We start from the raw sequence: 22,639 nt of genomic DNA on the forward strand, positions 1-22,639 counted from the left end.
CCATCACAATACTTCACACTACCAACTTGAGAATTTGGTGTATTCCGGTTATGGGACACGACTCCAGAGCTTCATTTTTCTCTTCACGCCGTCCTTTTCTTCAACAAGGCTTTTTGGACTCATGTTCTGGTTCCAAGACCTGTAGTCTTAAATTCTTATTGAAATTGTTTGAATACAGGACCCTCTGCATGTTTCTTACTGGCTTGCCCTTTTAAATCTGCAACCGATCCAGCAGACTTTATACTGCTGGTGATCAGTGATCACTCTGCAGGATTCATCACAGCTCTTTGCTTACTCAAAACATAAATTCCTGTCAATGGAGACTTCAGTTATGGTGAAGGTTACCCTAACTTAAACAAGACCTCTCTGACAGACTGTGTACAAGACCCTTGATAGGAAAGTCCTTGAGCACTATAATGTTCACCTTTTGGACCAGGATATTAACACAACCTCTGGTTTTTAAGTCTTTTAATGCTAGACAAGCTTCCAAGACAAAGCAATCCTCTTCCAGCCTTATTACATCCACTCTGCCTAGACCCAACCCTCCCCTAGCTTACCCCTGACCCTCTTCCATCTACAGCCTCTCATGCCTTTTTCTCTCGACGCAACCAACTCCACCCCTTGACTAGCAACCCACTCAGTTCCTCTTGTACTCCCTCAGTTCCTCTTGCACTCCCTCAGTTCCTCTTGCACTCCCTCAGTTCCTCTGGCACTCCCTCAGTTCCTCTGGCACTCCCTCAGCTCCTCTTGCACTCCCTTAGCTCCTCTTGCCCTCTGTTCCTCTTGCACCCCCTCTCTTCCTCTTGCACCTCCTCCATATGCACATGTCCAGTCCCATTTTCTCCATACTTGTGGGTGTCCCCCAACATGGGGACGGTACCAGAACCTTTGGCAGAGAAAAATTGAGCTTCCCCTTTACATTTAGTACAACACGTGGGGACGTGTCCCTAGGCATGGAAACACCCCTCCCTCTGTCGCCTCACCTCAGTCCCTTTTGCCACACGGACAGTGTTGGACCTGGCAACTAGGCACAGAGACTTTCTATCTTTCAACTTGCTCCCCGTTGTTTTGTTTTTCAATCATCTTCACCTCCCCTCGGTGCCTCGCCTCCCCCAGTGCATGTTGGGTGCAGAAGGATTCATGAGATGTGCGTACTGCGACTGCTCATTCCCAGCCTCGGAGCCCCATGCACTCCGTCTTTGAGTACCTGGGGCCCGACCACCGTTGGGACGCGTACACAGCTTGCAGCGCTCTCGGTCATCAGGCATTGAAGAATCTGTTGTTGCGTTGGAGGGAGTTCTTGCACACTTTTCCTCCAGCTCAACTTAAAGAATATGTTTCCAGGACCTACTGTCAAGACAAGGTAGGCCCTTTATTTAGTACAGAGCTCAGCACAGAGACACCTTCGCAGGGATTCCTTTGGGCTAAGGTTCCTTGGATTCAGGTTCTGGCAGGCCTGAGGGCCTAAGGCAAGTAAAGCAGTATTGTGCTTGCTGTATAAGAACCTAACAAGCAAACAATAAATAAATAAATCAGGCTACCGGCTCCCAAACGAGGGGGCTCGGGGGCCCTACCGGGCTGTCCTTGTAGTGGGAATCAAGTTGGTGGTCCTTATCGACCCCAAGGGGGAAGGGTATCATATTCTTCTACCTCCAAGAGTCAGTCCTTAGCACAATCCAGCACGACCACTGGCGCAGGTGCAGAGTGCGCACTGCCTACCGGAGCTCCCTGCGAGGTCACAGGGCAGGGCGATTTGACTACTGGCCAGCCTGCCGAGGGCTCGGCGCCTCCCAGGGTGATCTCTGAGGTTGACCTTCCGTTTCTGGTTCAGGGCACAAGACGTGTCCTCCCATGTCTGAGCCAAAACGTGCCTCTGCAACCTCTCGCCCAGGGTATGATGCAAGGCCCATGATGGCGGATAAGCATGTGGCAGAGCCTGCTAGGCCAGCGGCCCTCTTGGATTCAAGTCTGGGCCCGCCTGTGCTCCTACCCATTGAATGGGCCTTTTAAGAAGGTCCCTGTCGCTCTGGAAGCGGCGGCAGACTGTATGTACAGGCGGCTGGTCTCCTCAGGGATACATTAACCGACCACAGCCTTACGGCTACATGCCTCCCGGGTCTCCGTGTGGAGTGCCGGCTCCCAAGGAGCACAGTGGCTTGCGAGGACTGCTTCTTCGAGCGCTTCCTCTGCCTCATGCGTTCCCCAATGACAGGGCTTCTCAAAGACATGGTGAAGGAGGTGATCACGCAGGTTATGCCTCCTCAGCCCACTCTTCTGGGCCCCCTGCCTTTTCCTCCAGCGCTTCCGGTGCCAGTGCCTGTCCCTCCCCTGATCCAGACCCCTCTGCCTCCTCCTGTGCCACCAACACTTCACCCTCAGTCGTTGGATCTGTCTTCGGATCCAGACCAAGGGGAGACCCTGCCGATCCTGTGTCCCAGGGCCCGGACTCCCCTCAGTCTGTAAGAAAAGGGGTGCAGGGAACGAGAACAGCAATGGTGACAGTGGCGCTCAGGACGATGAACCGTTGGCAGCTGTTAAGGCCTTTCATGACTACCTTCAGGCCCTTGCAGAATTCTTGGAGGTCCCCAAAGCCCCCAGGAGTCAGGAGTGCTAGAAAAGATTTTGAGCAAATGCACCAGGTCTTGCGTTCTGCTCCTGAAAGATGTCCTGCAGGTGGCGAGAAAGGTCTGGGAGAAGGCCAGGGCCAACGCCCAGATGAGCAAGAAGTTGGGCAGCAGGTTCAGGCTGATGGATGGACTCTCAACCGCACTTCAGTGGTGGCCGCAGCCTCCCTCTATTCTAAACCATCATCTTGGTCTTCCACATCAGGCGCCTCCTCCAGTTGCCTGTCAAAAGAGGACAAGGTCCTTGAGTATTTTGGCAAACTGTGCTACGCCATATCAGGGCTGCATTTGCAGCAGACCAATGCCGACAACCTTTTGGCCGCGGCTAACTAGAAGCTTTTGCAGGAGTTTGGACTTTCTGACATCCCCTGCAGAGGCAAGCCTCCTTAAAGGCCGGTCTGGTGGATGCCCGGGACGTTGCGCAGGACCTCTTCGAGTCTTCAGTCTCCCACATCGACACAGCCAGCAGAGGGCTGTGCCTGGGGATTGAGATGAGAAGGACGGTGTGGATGCATGCCACTAATTTTTCATCTGACATGCAAGAAGCGGATTCTAGAGCTTCCCTTCAAGGGCGTGAACCTCTTTCATTCGTCCACCGATGACTAGTTGACAAAGAAGAACTCCACGCAAACAGCCAAGTCCTTGGTCTTCCTATCTAAGTCAGGACAGAAGTCCTTCCCTTAGTCTCATGCCGACTTCAAACCCTGCGCGTTCACCAGCTTCAAGGGGTTTTGGGCCCGCAGTACACAGAGGCCTGACAGGTCGCCCAGCAGAGGACTTAAATATTTTTCTGCTCCCGCCTCAGACGCTGAAAATCAGTGACGTCATGGTCTGGGAACATGGCTCCCCATTAGAGGGCCCGGTGGCTCTCTTCCAGGAAAGCTGGAAGCATTATTTATTTCGAGAGTCCCTGGATCCTTTCTATAGTCTCCACAGGCTTCAGTCTTCCTCTTCCTTTTCCTTTACCTTCATCTCCTCTGTCAGATAGGGGACCCAGCCCTTTTATGGGAGATCCTTTCTCTCCTCGAGATGCAGACGGTGGAGCCGGTTCCTCAGTCAATCAGGAGCTCTGGCTTCTACTCCAGGATATTTGTGGTTCGCACAAACCAGGCTGGCCTGAGGGTAGACCTGGACCTGTCTTTCCTCAACTAGTCTTTACCGCTCAAACGCTTCAAGAAGATTACTCCCGCGCACATACCGGATTTCCTGTGCACAGGGGACTGGAGGTGTTCCCTAGACCTCAAGGACGCATACCTTCATGTCCCCATCTACCAGCCACATCAGAGGTTTTTGCGGTTCATGATTATCGTACCACTTCCAGCACAAGGAGTTCCTCTTCGGCCTCACTTCAGTTTCATGAACAAAAAAGGAGCTGATGAATGCAATGGCAGGTCTCCTCTGCCAGGAGGGCCATCACTTGTACCCTTATCTGGAAAATTGGGTACTTAGGACCAGCTCTCCAGAGGGGGCAAAGCACTCCTGCCGACAGCTCGTGGATGTTCTGCACCAGCTGTGCTTCTCCCTCAACCGGTGGAAGTCGCAGCTGACTCCACCCCAGGTCCTGGTGTTACTTGGAGAGTGCTGGGACATGGCGCAGCGGGTGTTCCCCACGCGGGAGAGACTCCTCTTTGTCTAAGAGTGAGGGCAAGCATAGGTTTAGACACAGACAGACTTTGGTTTTGGATATCAGCGGCCCTTAGAAGCATCAGTTGTGGTAATCACCCCTTTAGAGTTAGGACCAGTTAAGCATTCCACCAACCCAAAAAGCTTACAAATAAAGGTTTTCAAATTGGTACCCTTGAATCTGTGTCTCTCTTGATAACCATTCCTGTCCCACTAACATCATGCAGGAGGCCATCTACTTGATCCCAGTATAAGAGCAAGTGGACCATATATTGCCATTTGGCTTGTGACAAGGGGTTGGACCCCTTCACCTGCACCCTGGATGTTGTGCTGGCCTTCTCCGTGTATTTGGCCCACTCTGGCATTCAGGTAGATGCTTGCTGCACCTATTTGGCGGCCATCTGTGCCTACAAAAATTCCCCAGAGCACTTTTTTTCAGCAGCCAATCTGGTGGTTAAGGCCACCTGAAGGGGTTGTCCAGACTTTTTCCTCCGATGCGCAGGCCTCATCTGGTCTGAGACTTCAGTGTGGTTCTTGCAGCCTTGCGGCACAAGCCTTTTGAGCCTATGGCCTCGGTGGACATCCGGCTGGTGACGTTAAAGACAGTTCTATTGGTGGCGCTAACTTCTGTGCGCAGTGTCAGCGAGCTTCGGGTGTCATCTTTGTGCAAACCCTTCACCCGTTTCCTAGATCATTTTGCGCACTCTCCTGAGTTTTCTGCCCCTTTGTGGTCTCTCCATTCCATTTGAACCAGTAAATCTTCCAGCTGGTGTTCTTCCAAAACCCACAGTTGGAGGCTGAAAGGGCCCTGTGTTCCTTGGTCCTCAAGTTCTAAATCTCACAGACTAAATTCTTCAGGAAGTCTGATGCATTGTTCATCACTTTCAGGGGCACATCTCCCAGTACCCTGGCTTCCAAAGCTTCTATCGCCTGTTGGATGGTTCAGGCTATTTCAGAGGCGTACACGGCCATGGCCAACAGTTACTGAGTGGTTTCATGCCCATGCGGTCAGAGCTAAGGACACATGCATTTTGTTTCAGAGGCATGCTTTTTGGTATGTTGGCTACTTGGGCCACTTCAGCCTTCCGTTAGCACTAGTCCCTGGATATGAGCTCTAGGCGTGATGCAGAATTCGGTCAGGCGGTATTGAAGAACCTTTTTACTTCGTACTAGATATGAGGCAGGTTATCACAGCTCCACCCTATGGTCTTGTTCGTTGGAATCACCCGCAAGGATGGAAGAAAGGGGACCGGACGTATGAGTAATTAAAGTTACTCACTGGAGTGACTAGAGTTCTCGTAGTCCTCTTTCCTCCATACGTCCCAACCACCTGACCCCGCTAATGTATCCAGTGTAGCCAGGTATTTAACCATCCAATGTTTTAAAAGGGGACTGAGGTGAAGCACGGGGTGGGAGGCGCACGTTCCCCTGCACGCTATACTAAATTTAAAGGGGAAGCTCAATTTTTCTCTGCCAAAGGTTCCCTTACTGTCCTCTTGTTGGGTGACGCCCACAAGGATGGAGGAAAGGAAACTATGGACTCAGTACTCTTGTCACTACAGCAAGTAACGTTAATTTCCTCTTGCATCCCCATGCCTCTAGCCTTTTATGCTCCAGGTACCCCTCTTCTCCACTTGTATCCCCAGTTCTTCTACCCTCTCTCCCTCAACCAAACATTTTGGGACTTTGGAACTAGTTTGAAAATATGCAAATGTAATTTTCTGATGCTAATCCCAGAAATCATGCCAGAGTGTGTGAGAGTGTAAATGGGGCGCAAATCAGTGAACACTCCCTTATTGCAGAAAGGAAGCCCATCTTTCCGAACCCCTCCCTTTTGTAGCGAAAAAAGCAGTTAAGGCTCTACCTTCTTAGCGCCAGGTACCCCCCATGGAGACAGCTGCCACTTCATGCACATAACCTGAGACCTTCCTCTGGATGGGCAGCCCAAAAAGTAGATTTTCCAGGATACTGCAAATTCAAAATAAAAATATTATTCACCTGACTAGACTATCACATCGCTCCACCCAGTTATCTTTTTCCCCTGTCTGCATGCTTCTATTCACCTTCTGCATTTGTAGCACCTCCAAGTGATAGTGTACCCAGCTTCATGGGGCACTTCGAAGGAACCACAGTCCACCTTTTCTCTTTCCTGCCCTTTTCATAAGGAACCCCCCAATCCACTCCCACCCTGCATGGTTTCATCTTTCAGAAACCGCAGTTGTGGAAGTGTTGTAGCATTAGGTGAGTATAGGCGAGGGGGATTTCATTTTGCGCTGTGACTGTGCGAGGAAGTTGAGACTTGTCGGAGGCATTGGAGTAGATCTCCGGGGCGAAAAAAACAGGGATTCTCGCCCTAATCACTGGTCATTGAACAAATGGTCAAAAGTCGCATACAGCCCCTGTGAGGATTCCCCCAGATGTCATCACTTCTCCCCTAGGGCGAGACGCTTGCCATGAGCCCAGGGAGGTGAGGCCACTACCCGATAGTCCCCTTGGGGTGGTACTCAGCGGGTGGATCTCATGGGGAGGGAAACCCCCTATGGGATTAGTGATGGCATGGGGGGAACATGGTATCCCCATAGCTCACCTAACACACCTTCTTACCACCTACCTGTAACACCTTCTTTAGTGTACCCATGTACCTTTGCCATATCAGTAATGTAGAAAGTACTGGCACGAGGAAGAGTGTAGACTTCAAAAGGGTCTTCTATCCCCTATGTACTGAAATGAGGGAGAGACCAGCTGACCCACTGGGAGTTCACAAGATCAGTACTGGGATGGGGAAGAAGTGCAGAAGAACGAAGATCACTCTCATAAACCATTGTGACCAGTCTACACAGACTTTCTATTGGTCAGAACGTGCTTGAAATAGAAGAGGGACATCCGAACCGAGAAAGAGATCCTCCCTCGAGGAACCTTAAGCTTTGTGACCCTCTGGAGGGACTGGGATGCTGAAAGTGCAGTGAAGAGGATGCTTGCCCGTCTGTAGAGGAATCCCTGACAGATCTACCATGGTCAAGTAGAAGGAAGCCAGAGCTGGAGCGTGCCATCCACACGGAGCACGTCACCCGAAAGCAGGAAGGTGTTGTAGAACCGGCGCAGAGCTGAGGGAAAGGAGGGGGCAAGAGACCCAGAAGGCATGAACGAAGGCTGATGAGTAGCCAGAGAAGGGTTGGCAAACCGGGAGGCTTGCTGGGAACGCTGAGGGACCTTACCACACTGAGACACTGGTCTGGGACCTGCACCCGGTAAGAAGTGACATCCAGAGTCATCTTTGTGGCAGTCCCTGGTGGACTGGGAAACCATGGCTCTCTAGACTACGAGGGGAAAAAGCCATACAAAGGGGCCTGGGACCCAAGAGAAGAAATCCATACAAAGGGTCCTGGGGCTGAAGAGAGAGAAATGCATACAAAAGGGCCTTGGACCCAACAGAGCAAGGCAGTCCTTGGCAGATTGGGAAGCCAGGGCTACCTAGACAGCAAGAGGGTCTGGGATCCAACAGAGGGAATACCTGGCAGGACAGTGAACCGGGTACAAGTCCTGGGAAACTAGAGCCATGAAGGGTCTGTGACCCACACATAACAAATTGCCTCCGAGTCACAGTACTTGGCAGGATAGTGAACAAGATGGCCTGTGAGCTTGGTGAACACTGTGAGGAGCGGGAAAGAAACCAGGGGAAGGGAGAAATACCCTATGGTGGTGTTGAACATTGTATAAAGAGCGAGGACAAGGGAGTCCTTCTCTGCACAGTGAGGAGCTGGAGAGAAACCAGGGAAAGAGAGAGATGTTCTATGCTGTTGAACATTATACAAAAAGCCAAGATAAGGGGGCAGTCATTCTCTTGGCACAGTGACTATTGGCAAACCGGCCAGGAGAATAAAGGAACTTCTCCTGTAATTGAGAACTTGGGAGGGCAAAAGGGGGAGGGCGTCCTCCCCCTAACACTGTGAAGATACATTACTTTTTGTTCAGAATTGCCTGCTGGAAAACTCAACCCAAGGAAACCTTTTTGAAACTTTGATATGCACATTTAGTTTTTGCATCCTCTGGAATTGAACTTTGACTGTCATCCCGAAGAAGGGAGACATTCTTCTGGACCAAGAATACCGTCTCGTTTTCTTAGTTAAGTTTCTAGTGTAAGCTTCGTAAATAGATTTTGGACACAGGGCAGTGAATTCCTTTGCTTTACACGGACATCCTGGCAGATTGCTTAGTGTTGGTTGAGACAGAGAAACCTCTATTAGAACTAGGGTCAGACAGGGTTTTCTGTTTTATTTCCTCATTAATAAACGTCTATAGCCAAAAGCATGCCACCTATGTGTTGGTCTCCTCCTTCTACACACTTAAACCGACAGGCCTTTGAGGGCCTGATGTGTTCAATATGCAAAAATAAAAACTTCCTTTAACAAAATGAAAGTTCTTTAGAGAGATAAAGGTTCACCCCTAGCTTCCCCTCTTCTGGGTGCTGACCCTTCTCATTTGTTAACGACAGTTCATGTAGGGTGATGGCTTCACCCCCGAATCTCCCTTGGTCGGCCTCTGACCTCTCCTGATGGCGAGTACTTGGGTGATGGCTTCACCCCTGGATCTCCCTCAGTCGGGCTCGGACCCTTCTCACATCTCGGCTGGATCTCCCTCAGTTGTGCTCAAACCCTTTTCATTAACAGGATTTCTCTTCACTTAGTTTCTCAATGTCTTTTCAAACAGTTCTTAGTGGACATCCCTCGGCTGTGTTCATGTCTGTCAACACACTGTTTCTCGGGACTTTAGACTTTGCCCCTTTTGTCGGCATCCCTCTGTCGGGTGCACTCTTTCTTACTTCTCATAGTTCAATGTTGCTGGGATTCATGTCCCTTTCTTTCACACAGTTTATAGATCAAAGTCTTTCGATTGTACTGGGATTTTGCTTGACCCTCAGTGTGTCCACTTTGACCTATTTCGGTGGCCCTCCCATAGCCTTCTGGTATCTGTAGTTTCGCTCAGATAGGGATGGACCAGTCTCTTTTGAATTAGCACGCACGCAGTGCCGTTTTCCCTCTGCAGCTGGTCTCCTGTTAAGACTTTTCACAGTTAATTGAACTTGGTTCAAACTTGCCACTTTGCGATTCTCATTCAACACAGCCCGGTTCTCATCAGTTCTCCCCTTGACTCGCCAGCTATGATGAAACACTTGGCTTTCGGCTTCCCTGGAGTCAAGGCTGGTACCACGGCCGCGGGAACTTCCCTCGCTCCTGCTTATCGGCTTAGGCTTGCCCCGTGTACCGTTAACATCCACTGCAAGACACTTCTGCTATGTTTCACGGTCTTATATCCTCTTCCACAAAGGTTCCGCAGGCCTGGGACGAAAAGGACAAGGTGGCTTCCCTCCTCACCACCCTCTAGATTCCCGCTGCCTTGCTCCTTTTCTTGAACTGCCGTGCCTGGTTAGCTGTGCCGTCGAGCTATCTGCTGTGCTTGCCTTGCTCATAATGCGCTCTCTTGCTCCACCTTTTATCCCTGTGGGGTAAAGGAAGGGCCAGTCGGTGTGTGATTCAGGTTAATTGCCTGACTTTGCCTGACGGTGGGGTTGGGACATGTCAGGTGGAAAGGTTGCATGTTAGTCCGTTGTCTGTGGTGTACCAAAGTGTTGGTGTGTCGGAAAAGGGGAGAGGTAGAGTTTCTGCATGTTCTACGTAGTAGGCTGGGGATCAGGAGTTTTCGGGAATTAGTCTTTTTCCTAGGGTGGTAGGTGATGTCAGAAGGGTAGGTCTTGCAGGGTTTGTGGGAACTGTCATTATTAGTCACTTTCGCCTGGGACAGTGCTTTAAGTGGGATTAGAAATTGAGGGGGGGGGCACTCATTAGGGTGTGTGGCTTAAGTCGAGTGTGCTTAGGCCACACCCTCTATCGAGAGACCCCCCCCCCTTGCCTAAGGGGTGGGGGCTGCTAAAAGAAGCAGAGCTGGGGCGCAATGACATTATTACCTTTGATGCGCCCAGACCTTCCTTTTAAACAAAAGGGGCTGGGTTTACCAAATCCAAATCTCACATCCAGCAGGCAGCCTTTTCATTCAAGGAGCTACGTGGTGCAATGCTTTATCATGGGCTCCTTGAATGAAAGTGCTGCCTGCTGCTGATGGCTCTGTACTCTGAAACAGGAGGAGGGCTGGACTGCCCAGCTCTCCTTTTGTTTCCGAGTAAATAACCATCAGCCAGCGTGAGGCGCCTGTGGCCTACATCCTGGGTTATGGCTATTTACTCAGAAACGAAAGAAGGGCTGGACTGTCCAGCCCTTCTCCTGTTCCAGAGTACAGACCCATCAGGGAGCACGCACTGCACGGTTATACGAGCTGCCTGCATGTGTCAGCACTTCGGATTAGAGGAAAATGCTTTTTTCTTTTCTTCTAATCCGATGTGCTGACACATGCAGGCAGCTCGTGTAATCGTGCAGCTGCTACACAGGCTGTCTCAGGTGTCAGCATGGCTGGGGCTAGTCGGGGGTGGGTACCGGCAGGGCCCCCGGCTTTGAAGCCTCTTCTGGAGATTGCTCTGGCTCGGCCCACTTAAAGCACTGACTAGGAGTTAAGAAAGTCATGATCAGAGGGACGGGGATTGGTAAGGGGTAAACGGGAATAGCTGGGATAGTGAAATAAACTGGGAGGATTGTGCAAACTGTAGTTTATTATCTGAGCCGGTTAGGAGTGTGGGAAATAATAATCAGAGGGATGTGGAAAAGAAGGATCAGGAGTATTCGGGTACGTAACAGGAAAACAGGGGTTCTGGGAGATGTTGTTTCCCCACAGCACTGGGTTTTGGGTTCTTAAAGGGTTTGAGAAAGACAGATGGTTTATTGGCTTTGGCTACAGAAGATTTATCAGGAGGGGTTTTAGAATTGGAGTATCCTGCAAAGGTCTTAAGGATCTCATCTTCCTCTTCTTCTTCCCTGCTAGTATACCGCATCTCACCTGGGGCGTTTCCGGGAGCACAACCCTGTGCTCCCCTACCTAGGTGATCCTCCTAGGTGATCCTCCCTCGCTCGTCCACCTCCAGGGTTGGGATCTGAGAGCGCCAGCCCTTTACTGGCCACTTGAACAAGGGATACTCAAGGTCTTGCTGGGAGAATACCCTTGCCTTCCATAACTGTTTACGTGTTGGCCTATAGTAATGAGTTGAACATCCAGACTGCTCCTTTCCATCAACGCAAATTAATAGACGTTTGTTGCATGTAGTGTACAATATACCTATTTAAGGGAAGAGAGACTGGGCTTGGCTGTGGCACTGTAAAAGTAAAATGGGACCTCTTTGCCAAGAGGTCTGTGGTAGGAGTACTGGGAGAACACTAGTTTGTACTCCCTTCTCTGCCCTGAGTGAGTGACTGACTTGCCTCTTGGATCACCTCCTGCCTTTTACTACACATACAAATCTCCCACAGACTGTTGTAAGGGTAGCCCAATTTACAGGGGTACCCCTAATCACGCTCACACCAGAGTAAAGTGTACGCCCCTCTAAGGAAGTAAGGCCAAGAGTCTATCTTGCAAGGATAACAAATGTATTCTTTACAGAAATGATGATGGGGCAAAGAACTTTGCTCCCTGAACGGCCTTCTGTCCCTTCTTCCATTTCTTGCTCCTCCAGACTGATGCCAGGCAGGAGCTTTTATACTCTTAGCTTGGCCATTGGATATGGGCATAGCTCCATCCAAAACCGTCGTTCTTCCCTACAAGGGGTGCTTCACAGTCTTCTTTTCTTCATCAGCGATTTCTGTCAGCCATGCAACTTAACATATTGTCACCCTACATAGACACACACTGGAGCCCTGTAACTTTTACAAACCTTGAGGCCTAACCCCAGGAAGAAACGAAACCTTTCTATAGCTAATTTTCATTCATATTCCAGTCATTGTACTCATATTTTTATGTGGTCCTGTTTATGTGAGTTTCTGTTGTGGATTGAGAAAAACTAAATGGTATTCAAGATTTAACAATTTATTCAGTTAATATTTATTTGCACCTTATATTTGAATAACTGCCTTCTTTTAGTGCCCACCCATGTCGGTGTGTGTGATTACATTTTCATGCAAACAACTTTCTCAGTGCTCCTCCTCCCCCCTGGTCTCTTGTAGTGCCTAGAAACAGTCAAAAGAAGTCTTGCTTAATTCTAAAGCACTTGGCAAAGAAGGAAGGTGCTATCTCCTTCCCAAAACTGTCAAATGTTTAGCTGTCGCAAGTCCCTAACATACATTTCAAACATATTAACAGGGTAAACAAATTTGCTAATTATACATAGAACAACACAAGTCATAAGGCATATAAAATAAATGTTTTATAGTCGAAACAGAATTAATTGCAATTACATATCAGTGAAGCAGAAATCAACTTCCCTACTGCACACCTACATGACCAAACAAAACCAAATCAACAAGAATCCATCCGCAGTCATACCACAAATAAATTGACAGTACACCACAAATAAATTGACAGTACCCACACTCTATCACTAAATCTGCAAATGTCAGACTCCCATATATACATTAAAAACGGTCGAAAAGCAATTTACCTCCCTGCGCCATCTTCTCTAATACTGTGGTACACGATACTCTAACACCTACGTGAGATTAATCAACTTGGAGCAAAATCATTTCATTTGTAATTGTATGGCATATTATGCAATAAACCATTGTCAACTCGAGTTTCGGCGTTTAGGTCAGTTGTTAATTCTAGAAGACCCATCCTCCTTCACGGCACAAAACCATAAGGGTGGTCAGGTGTACCAATTTCCTTTGTCCTCCAGTGTAGCACACAAACGTGGAGGCTCCAATGCTGGTTAATTTTTCAACCACACAGTCAGCGATTTCAAAACTAGCTTCAAGTTATTATTGAGTAACCAGACGCATGTATCTGTTATTCTAATTATAGCGGTTGAAGACAAGACTGTGGGGCAGTTGATTAGAGATACCTGTGAATGCAGCAAGGCAGTTTAATAGGTTCCAAACACTGGGCACTGGTCATAGTGTGCAGGTTAGCGGGTGGCGATCCGAAAATCTGTACAAACGCGAGACACACGGACACATGAAGTTGCCTGTCTTCAAGCTCCATACATAGAATGCTCGTACAGGGACAAATGCTAGAATATTGACAAAAGCCATCAGAGGTGTGCTCTTATTGGGGCAAAAAGCCATCATTGGTGTACTCTCACATGGGCAAATAGCATTTTGGGTCAAAGCCATAACCAGTGTGGTCTTAAAAGTGTGGTCTTAAAAGGTGGGTTAAATGCTTACATATTGGGACAAAGTGTTCTTGAGGGTGTTCTTACTGGCATTATTATTTGAATTCTATACTGTACTGTATATCTGAAAAACATTCAAAACAAATGGCCAGGCTTCTAGGTTTTTCTGCACGTGTACTGCATATTTATTCCTGTGTAGATTTAGCTGTTTGTATTGGCCCTCGTTTTTTGCTCTGACGTGTCCACCAATGGAGGATGTTGGGCCTAATTAATGATAAGAAATAATAGTGTTGCGCATAATACACTCATATTTAGTCTTCACTTGCGTCTAAAATGACAACTAAATTGTGAGTATGAGCTACTATCATGAACCTATTTGCAAATTAAACTGGTATTTGCAACTTTGTCAAGACTTAATTAGGTGGACCCCTGACAATATGAAACAATAATATTAATTCTTTGAAATATTTGGTTGTTACAGTTCTTGCCCCCTGCACCTCGGGTTGATCCAGCACATGTCTGTCTTGATCACCTTATTGTGGTGTGCATTGTGATGGTTTCTTGTCAGCCTCTAATTCCCACACATTCGGTTTGTAGTGCCTGGGACTAAATACCGTTGGTACATGCTCTTTGGGTGTGGCTTGCTATCAGAACCGGCAATATTGGCTACGGGTTTAGCTAGGTGATCAGCTATATCTTCGTCTTCACCTGATTTGTAACCCTCCCCTGTCTCTTCCTCCTCGCCTGAATAGTCCAGTTTCTTCCGGCGGGTAAGTCCTGTGTACGGCTTCTTCTTTTTTAGAAGATATGGTCTACCTCGGAAAGAAGCCACCGTGACTCTCAGACAAAGAAACCCCACGGTGACTCCCCTCCGCGACAGCCAGAGGGGAAAAAGCCACTGGAACGGCAAAAAACCCCTGGATCCAAATATAGACGTGAAGATTGTGGGCGCAGTCAGCACAGTCGTATGTTGAATGATCCTTTGCCGAAGACCCAGATGATAGGTAAGGTTGGCGATACCGCTGATCGAGGGAATAGGAGATGGTAGATTTCAGGTAGGCACCCCTCAGGGTGGAGGACAAGAGTGAACGGAAAATCCGAGGGCAGTGTCTCTAGAGCGAAGAAATACTCAGCAGAGATTCAACACGAGAACAGAAACACAGGAGAAGGCAAACAGGATACAGAGGAGGGGGGGACCCGTAAGGAACGGGAGGTGGAGAAAACAACAGGGAAAATAGCAAGTAGACTATCCGAAGGGAAAAACTAGCGCATGCAACAGGGCGATGAGATAAACACAGTTGCAACGCGCCGAACCGCCGGCAGCCGAGTGGTATATATACAAACGGCGGCGGCCATCTTGAAAACAACTAGACCGCGTCTGATAGACGAGGAGGAACGTAATGGAACATTTTAATGGCGTCCTCGCGTCCACCTTCGCCACAAACGCCAGTCGCTGGCGGCCGTGACACTTGCTTTTGCCGAGGGCATTGGACTTGATCTGTGTTGGAACATTTATTTTAGAGAAAATCGTGTGCAAAATTCAGTTGTATATTTTGAGCTGTGTAGAACATTCCTTCATGAAGCTGCTGGATACCTATATAGACCTTTTTTCCAAAGGTCTGAGGTTAAACTGTTCTTTGTCATATGGAGTGCCAAGCGCTTATGTTCATATTTTCAAATCATCGCACATCATTTGTAATTTTTTCTTCAGCCATATAGCAAAGATTATTTCGATGGATTGCCTTTCTCCCACAGATTACTCATCTGATAGATATTCCACACAGCTCTGCTGCTTCTGAAAATTCTTGACAGGGGGCGTAGTGGACCTCGACCTGGCCGTCGACTGCCGATCTTTCTTGCTCAGAATCTGGTCATCGGCTCCGGACGTGACGTCAGGCATTGTATAAATATCTCATCACTACGCCCCAGACCTCGGTTCCTTTTTTCCACGCACTTACAGGCTGCTTGAGAACACAGACGAGTCTTCGACTCACTCAATGTTTTTGTCAGAAATTGTTTTGTTTTTCCAATTCCTCGATGCAAGATGTCGGTCGCACGGGTACCGGGCTTTAAGTGGTGCTCTGACTGTGGCACCAAGATGTCCATCACTGACTCACACGGGTTGTGTCTTTGGTGCCTTAGCATGAGTCACAGGGCTGACAGGTGTCCGTCTGCACCAAAATGCAGCCCAAATCCCTTTGCGATCGAGCAGCTAAACGCACTCTTCGTCAGGCGCCCTCTAAGTCACCGGCGCGGTTGACGGTTCGGTCTTTTGAGGCTGAAACTGAGGGACACACCACCGAAAAAGAACGTAGGCGGAAGAAACAGTCCCACTTGAGGAGCCATTCTTCCTCGTTCTCATCCCAAAAGAAGAGGCCACTGTCAGGACTCAGATTCGTCGATGGAAAAAGGTAAGCTGTTGGCTGGGCTTACCACCAACCAAGAGTGGGAGGATTTTAAGTTCTCTATGCTTGAAATGTTTAAAAAGCATTCTGCAGTCGGTGTGGCTAATCCCCTCCCCCTCTCTACCCACTGCACAGCAGGCTTCGGAACCAAGAGCGGCGCTCAGCATTTCCGACCCCTCTAGTGCCCTGGTACCGACAACGTCGGCACTGATACCTCTTTTAACACCGAAAGAGGTCCAATGGAAGCTGGATGCCGGCGTTATGGCATCTTGACACCGATCAACACCGATATCCACCATATCAGTGCCGAAAGACAAATCCTTGATGTCGATGGTTGTCGAGAAAACATCCTGCATAATGGAACTTGGACTCCCCTCCACCTAAATCTTACCTTAACAGTTCAACCATACCAGACTATCGCCCAGCATCAAAAGGACAATCACAAGACCAGGTGGATAAACATACCTTTTACCGTATAGCTGCGCATAAGAATAATTAAAACGCTCAAATACGTATTCGTAGTTTGGAAAAGGGCCTTTATGGTCTCTATTTCAGGGATACTTATTGGAGTACTTCAGACTTTGGGAAAAAAGGGTAAGGATATTCCAATGACAAAGGACATGGTATTACCTGGGACATTTCCATTCTTTATTCCAGAAGTACATTTGAGCTAAGAAATTGTTCTCCAGGCTTTCCAACCTCGACCCCCAGATTTCTTCTGCAGAAACTTTAAACAATCTAGTTTTTCTTAGGTGTTGCAAAGTCTACTAAAGAACAACTATACTTTCATAATGTTGATTGTCTTGTTGTCATTCAAGCTGAATGATTTAAACCTATTACAAAATGTATTGTTTTCTGCATTTCTAAAGCTTGCGTATTAAGAGGTGTTAACATTTCTCAGTGGCTGCATACTCATTGTGCCCCAGTAAAGGCAGCATCAGTGGCCTTTCAAAGGCATGCACCTATTACGTACTGCTGTAGAGCCGATACGTGGGTCAAACTTTAGTCCTTCTGTAAGCATCACTCTCTGGATAGCTTCTCCGGAAGAGCTGGGACTATTGAAGCTCAAGCCCTCGGCAGTGCATGTGCTACTGTCCTCCCTGTCAGGGAGAGCAGGACCAAAGAGTAAGAATGAATCGCCTTTGTGGTGATTCTGGTGTCCTTAATCCTTGCACTGCCTCCTTCACAGCAAGCACCCTTTCAGCCATACCCTTTCAGCATATGTTGTGCTGCAACCTTTTATGTTGGAAAAAACATTTAGGAACAGAGTAGTGTTAGTTTGTTATGTTTAGGTAAGAGCAAGGCACCAGCATGCAGTGGCAAGCTCACGCAATATGCATGGCAACAAAAAATGCAACATGGCAGTGTTTTTTGGAAGAAACATTCCAATCATGCCAGCAGTGAACAACTACTTGTGTTGGGTAGTAGGGGGTACAAGGTAATGTCTTATTTTTACTGTGCTTCTGTCACAATCACTCTGGTGGTAAGGAGACATACTTGCATGCATAAACAAATTGTTTTTTATTTTTGCAGAAAGACTTTCAATACTTAAAAAAAACACATGCACGTACTTTTATTAAAAGACTGCCCTAAAAACCTATTTTGTGGCCTGTTTTCTTTGATCATGTAAATCGATGCAAAAGAAAAATATATATTGTGAGTTAAGCTTTGAATACTAATGTGGCAAAATGCACAACTCTAGTGGAATAAGGGTTGCCTGCCTTTTTCGTTGACTTTTAAATATGTTTTAATAAACATGAATACTTTTTAATAATCATTTTAATAAAGCCAGACGTCCAAATGTTTTCATATGCGGGCCAGATCGTACGTGATTTCTTTTTTAATTTGAGTAAATGATCAAACTATTGTGTTTCCCCAGGGTTTTTTTGCAAAGTTAAAAATAACTGCTATTGATTGCTCTTGCTGTGCAATCTAGGGCTTGTGTTTAATTTCCATTATTCCATATTAATTTAGCTTCAGTTGAAAAGCTGCCGAGCAATGATGGCACTGACATTTGTTTGCTTCATAGCAACATGTATGTTTATTTGCAATAGGTAGCCTTTTTTTGTATCTTTTAATTCCCCTTGTCTGCTATTGTATGGTTGGAAGGCACTGTGGTTGGTGTCCTTATGTTTTATGCTAAAAAAAGACTCTGTTTACTCCGACATATACTTAACAGCCATGCATAAAAAGCAAAAAAAAGTAACATCCTGAATTTCTTTTCTCTGAAAAAGTGAAGTAGAAAATACTTTTTCACTTAATCGTATGGCCAATACATGGCATGTTGATTGGATTTTGGGGGGAGGGATGGGTCAGGAGAGACTGGGGTGCCAGGGTAGACTGAGTGACGAGGGCCTGGTGCCCTGTAGGACTCTGAAGGAACCAGGCAGCCAGTCAGTGTGGCAGATGGGGCATTAGCAGATGAGGGAAGGAAGAAGAGAAAAAGGAGGATCTTGAAAAGCTTCTGAACCTTAAGGAGACACGGCTCAAACCTGAGAGGGGCAGGGAGGCACCTGCAGAAGAGGGAGATCTGCCCCCCATTCTCTGCTTGGAAAAGTGTCTGGTCTGCAGAGAGTTGAAGCTAGACGACCGAAGGACTCTAGCAGGGAGTTTTTAGGGTGAGAGAGTTGGATGTAGCAGTGTCCCAGGCCCCAGAAAGCCTTGTGGGTGATGCATACGGTCTTGAACTTGATACTTGCAGCAACCAGGAGCCAGTGGAGTGATTTTAGGGCTGGAGAGATGCAGTCGCTGGGCTTAAGACCAAGGATAAATCATGCCATTCTATTCTGAATTAGTTGAATAGGGCAAAGGGAGGATGAAGGCAGCTTGAGGAAGAGGCTGTTGCAGTAGTCCAACCTAGAAAGGACCAGAGCTCTGGAGACTGAGTTTCTGGTGGAAGGTGAGGAAAGGGAGACTGCCTCTGAGGAGGTGCAACTGAAAATGGGCCTTCTTGGCAAGGTCTGTGATGTGAGGAGAGAGAGGAGCCGAAGATGACACCAAGGTTTTTAGCCTCACAAGAGGTGGAGCTGAGGGGACACAGGGGGGTAGGTTTGTTCAGAATGTGGTTTTGCCCTTCAAGGTCAATTGTTAAACTCCTTTATATTTTTCTGCTTTGAATGTTGTAATTTGCAGTCTGCTTGCAGGGTTATATGGACTGAAATCCCCCAATTTGCCATTTAATTTTCTTCTGGAGGAGGTGGCGGTAGTGGTAGTTCCAAACTAAAGTCATCATTGAGTATGCAGGGAAGTTTGTAAGGAAACAGCTCTGACTCCCTTTGTGGTTGCTTTCCTGTTGAAGGTGACTCTAAGTGATTGACCAAAGCAAGTGAATTCCTGTCTGCAGCATTAGGAGACACTGGAGGAGAAGAGGGGGGTGGCAAGTTTACTGATTCAGTAGACTGAGGTTCAATTGCAGCAGTCGTGCCTTCAAATTCATCTGGAACTGTAAGAATGGGAGCTAACGCACATTTGTTTAGATTGTCCACAGTTGAGTTGGAGTGGCTAACCTCATTGTGTCCATCATGAGCATTGTGTGTACCCAGATTGTCTTTTGAGCCGTTAGCTTGTATATCTGAGCCCTCCAGCGGTAATTGGTTCTTGTGAAACATCCCAGACAGCGAGTTACTACTTGTAATTGATAGACGTTGAATGTCTTGCATAAGGTTCTCCTTGGGGATGGGCATTTGTGAACAAGTATCTCCATCTGCTAATGGAGAACGACCTGCCCAGTTTGCATCAAGTGGAGCTTTTTTTGCCACACGCTTCCATATCACAAGCATTGCTATAATCATCAGCATTAAAATACTACCAATAAGATATGCAAATATCTGAGCCATTTTGCTGTGCACTGCTTCACTTTCATTGGTTTCTAAATGACTGATTTGTGACGATTCCAGAATTGAAGTTTCTTTGTTCATCTCATTTAGATGGGAAACAAATGTAAGTGGAACAGTTGAGCTTGTGGATTCTATTTCAAAAGTAGCTAAACTGTTACTTGTTCTTGTTGTTTCTTTTTGTGTTGGCATGATTTCTAGTTCTTTTGGACTGGTTGGACCTGTTGTTTTACTGGTTGCTTTTGGAGTTGTTGGTACCATTGATGGTATTTGCGACGATGTTGGATGTGTTGCTCGTAGTTGTGAAAAAGTTATTTCCATTGTGTGTTCTTTTGATGTTGTTTGTCTTGTTTCATCTTGTAATGGTGGTGTTGATGTTTGTATTGATGTTTGTTGCCCTAATGAGGTCCTGAGGATATTTGCCTGTACATGAAGTGGCCTCCAAATTTGTCCGAAGAAGATAATTATGTATAAATACATCACGTTTGGGTAATAAATGACCTTTCTACATCCACGTTACTAAAAAGACAAAAGAAAAAAAGTGAGTTAAATTGGGCATTCATTTAGCAAACAGTATATAACCAGAAGTCAGTCTCAAGTGATGAGTTGACAAATTCTTGAATAGGAAATAATAGTTATGAAATTAATTGTTGGTTGTTTATAACGTGTACATTTTGTAGATTCCATAGATAGCAACACAGTTAAAGCAAAGACTGTGGTAGAGACATTACTGTGTCTTTGTTGAAACAAGCATAGTAAGGCAAACATGTCACTAAGTCATGTTTCTTCTGATCGTGAAACCGCCCCACAGTGCCTTCTTTCTGAGACTTCTCGCTTCAACCCCAGTGATGGGATAGTGGTGTTCGGCCACCTGGAACTCATCTGACTATATTAATCTGTAAATGGAAACTACAACGCCCAAATTTGCTTGAGATGCAAGTACTACACCCATTCTCCAGCATGGGGTCTGGCATGGATTCACATGCTCATGAATATTCCCCGTCGTCAGGCTGGGAATCCTCGGTAAAGAAAAAACCAGTATCAGTTTCGTTTCTGATCTGTCTTTCGTAGTAATAACCAATCACTGATCTCTGCGTCATACTGACCACAGCCAATGACTGCCCTCTACCTAAGCCCCGCCTCTGGCAGCCATCTTCAGATTTTTACCGCACGTTCATGTGTTGGGATCCTCGTGCTATTGCTCTCGAGCGTTAGTGCTATTTTTTCACGTTTTTTCTCAAAAACTTCGTTTTTTCGGTCAAAAGAGCCTCAAGCTCCACCGACTCTCCATCCGATCAACGGGGACCCGTGTCGGATTCGTCTGCGCCCCTCAAGGGTGAAGATTTCGTCGAGCTACGCTTTTGGAGGACTCCAGAAGCTTCCCAGGCCCGGACATGGCCCAGGAGAAGGGAAGCTCGACGCCCGGAAAGCTGTTCAGGATCTGCCCTGGATGCCAGCTGCAGAACGTCTTTGAGGACGAACACTCCTTTTGTCTCTACTGCTTACATGAGGACAAGACGCACATGGAGAAGGACTGTGCGTTTTGCGGCAATATGTCGGAGCGGACCATGAAGGACCGCCATCAACGTCTCGCCAACTGGCTGGAAGGGAAGAGCCCGTCAGGCGAGAAGAAGAGGAAGAAATCCGAGCGGTCTTCTAAGACCTTTGAGGACGCCCCGGCGACGGGGGTCCAACACAAGGCCAAGCACCGCGAGTCCGCTGGCACCGGGAGCGCCGAACGGTCAGGCTCTACGGGCGCCAGGCAGGGCGCACCCTCCCCGGCACCATCAAACACGAGCCAACGCTCTGGGTCGGGTAAGAGGAAAGGCGAGCACCCGGCGAAGCTCCTGGAGAGGCCCCGGTCGAGCTCGAAGGCCCCATCGGAGGGGGAGCGAGGCAGTGTCCCCCCCCTCAAGGATAAGGCGGTGAGCGCACCTAAGGTGGTGAAGGCCTTAATCCATCCGGCCAAGCCCTCTATCGATACTGTCGCGGCGGCCCTGGCTCAGCCTGTGGAGGCTACACCAGTGGTGGCGACCTCGGGGCTCAGAGTCTCCCTGCCACCTCGGAGGGAGTCCTCTTTTGTGCCCATCGATAGGACCCCCGTGAAATCCCCGGCGGGGAAGAAAAAGGGGGGGGGCAGGGCGTCGTCGTAGATTCGGCCTCAACCTCGGAGGAAAAGCTGATCGAGGTCTTAAGCCACGGCCTTGGCGTGGAAGAAGACCGGCCCGTCGGGATGAGTCCCGACGCAGGTGACGACGACATCGTCGAGGGTGCCGACGGGGCCCCTGATCGCCCGTCGGATTCCCCTCTGCCAGCGCCGCAAGACAACTCGGCGGCCATTTTGTTGGCTATACAGTCCTTATGCTCAGAGATAAGGACGAGACTACCGTTGCCGACGGAGGAACCTCTCCCGTCGGGGGATCCTGAACCGGGACCTTCTGGTGTTCCCCCTCCCAAGAAAAGAAGGATTCACCCTCCACCTCCTTTTCAGCCGTCGCGCCCCGTCCAGCCCTCCTCCCCGTCCACCCGAGGGGATGATACGGGGACTGACACGGCAGCGACGGGTACGGACGACGAGGTATACGACGAGGATCTACCGTCGTCACCTCCCACCAGGGCTTCTCCGCCCGACGAGATTGGATCGTTCCACTCCATGATCGCCAGGGCATCCGAGCTTTTCCAACTCTGCCCTGAGGAGAAGAAAAAGGAAGGATTCCTTTATCAACGGCGCGAGGCCAAGAGGAAGACGGTCCTCGCGGTGCCTCTACTGGACGACATTTGGGATGAGGGCCTCGCCCTCCTCAAGAACCCTTCCACGACGCCAGCTAGAAGAGACCGGTACGAGAAGAAGTACCGGGTCCCGGACGCGGCCCCCCTGTGCCTCCGGGCGCAGCCTACCCCGGACTCCGTCGTCTCCGCGGCGGCCAGGAAGAAAGCGGGGGGGGTGCGGCC

The 22,639-nt window shown here is 48.4% G+C and overlaps 2 protein-coding genes across 11 annotated transcripts in view; one reads left to right on the forward strand and one right to left on the reverse strand.

Moving 5' to 3' along the window:
- Nucleotides 1–22,639, forward strand: part of NF1 (neurofibromin 1) — a 3,279,657-nt gene that overhangs the window by 2,021,235 nt on the left and 1,235,783 nt on the right. The gene's annotated exons all lie outside the window — the stretch shown is intronic.
- EVI2B (ecotropic viral integration site 2B) overlaps nucleotides 12,525–22,639 on the reverse strand; it is a 48,220-nt gene continuing 38,105 nt past the window's right edge. For all 4 annotated transcript variants that reach the window (XM_069614615.1, XM_069614614.1, XM_069614613.1 and 1 more), the window contains one exon: nucleotides 12,525–20,206. In XM_069614615.1, coding sequence (XP_069470716.1) covers nucleotides 19,031–20,167 — 1,137 coding nt within the window. In that variant the 5' untranslated portion in view covers nucleotides 20,168–20,206 and the 3' untranslated portion in view covers nucleotides 12,525–19,030. The remainder of the gene's footprint in view (nucleotides 20,207–22,639) is intronic.

This window comes from Ambystoma mexicanum, chromosome 9 (assembly GCF_040938575.1).
Source record: "Ambystoma mexicanum isolate Mex_15411 chromosome 9, UKY_AmexF1_1, whole genome shotgun sequence".
Classification (NCBI taxonomy): Eukaryota; Metazoa; Chordata; class Amphibia; order Caudata; family Ambystomatidae; genus Ambystoma; species Ambystoma mexicanum.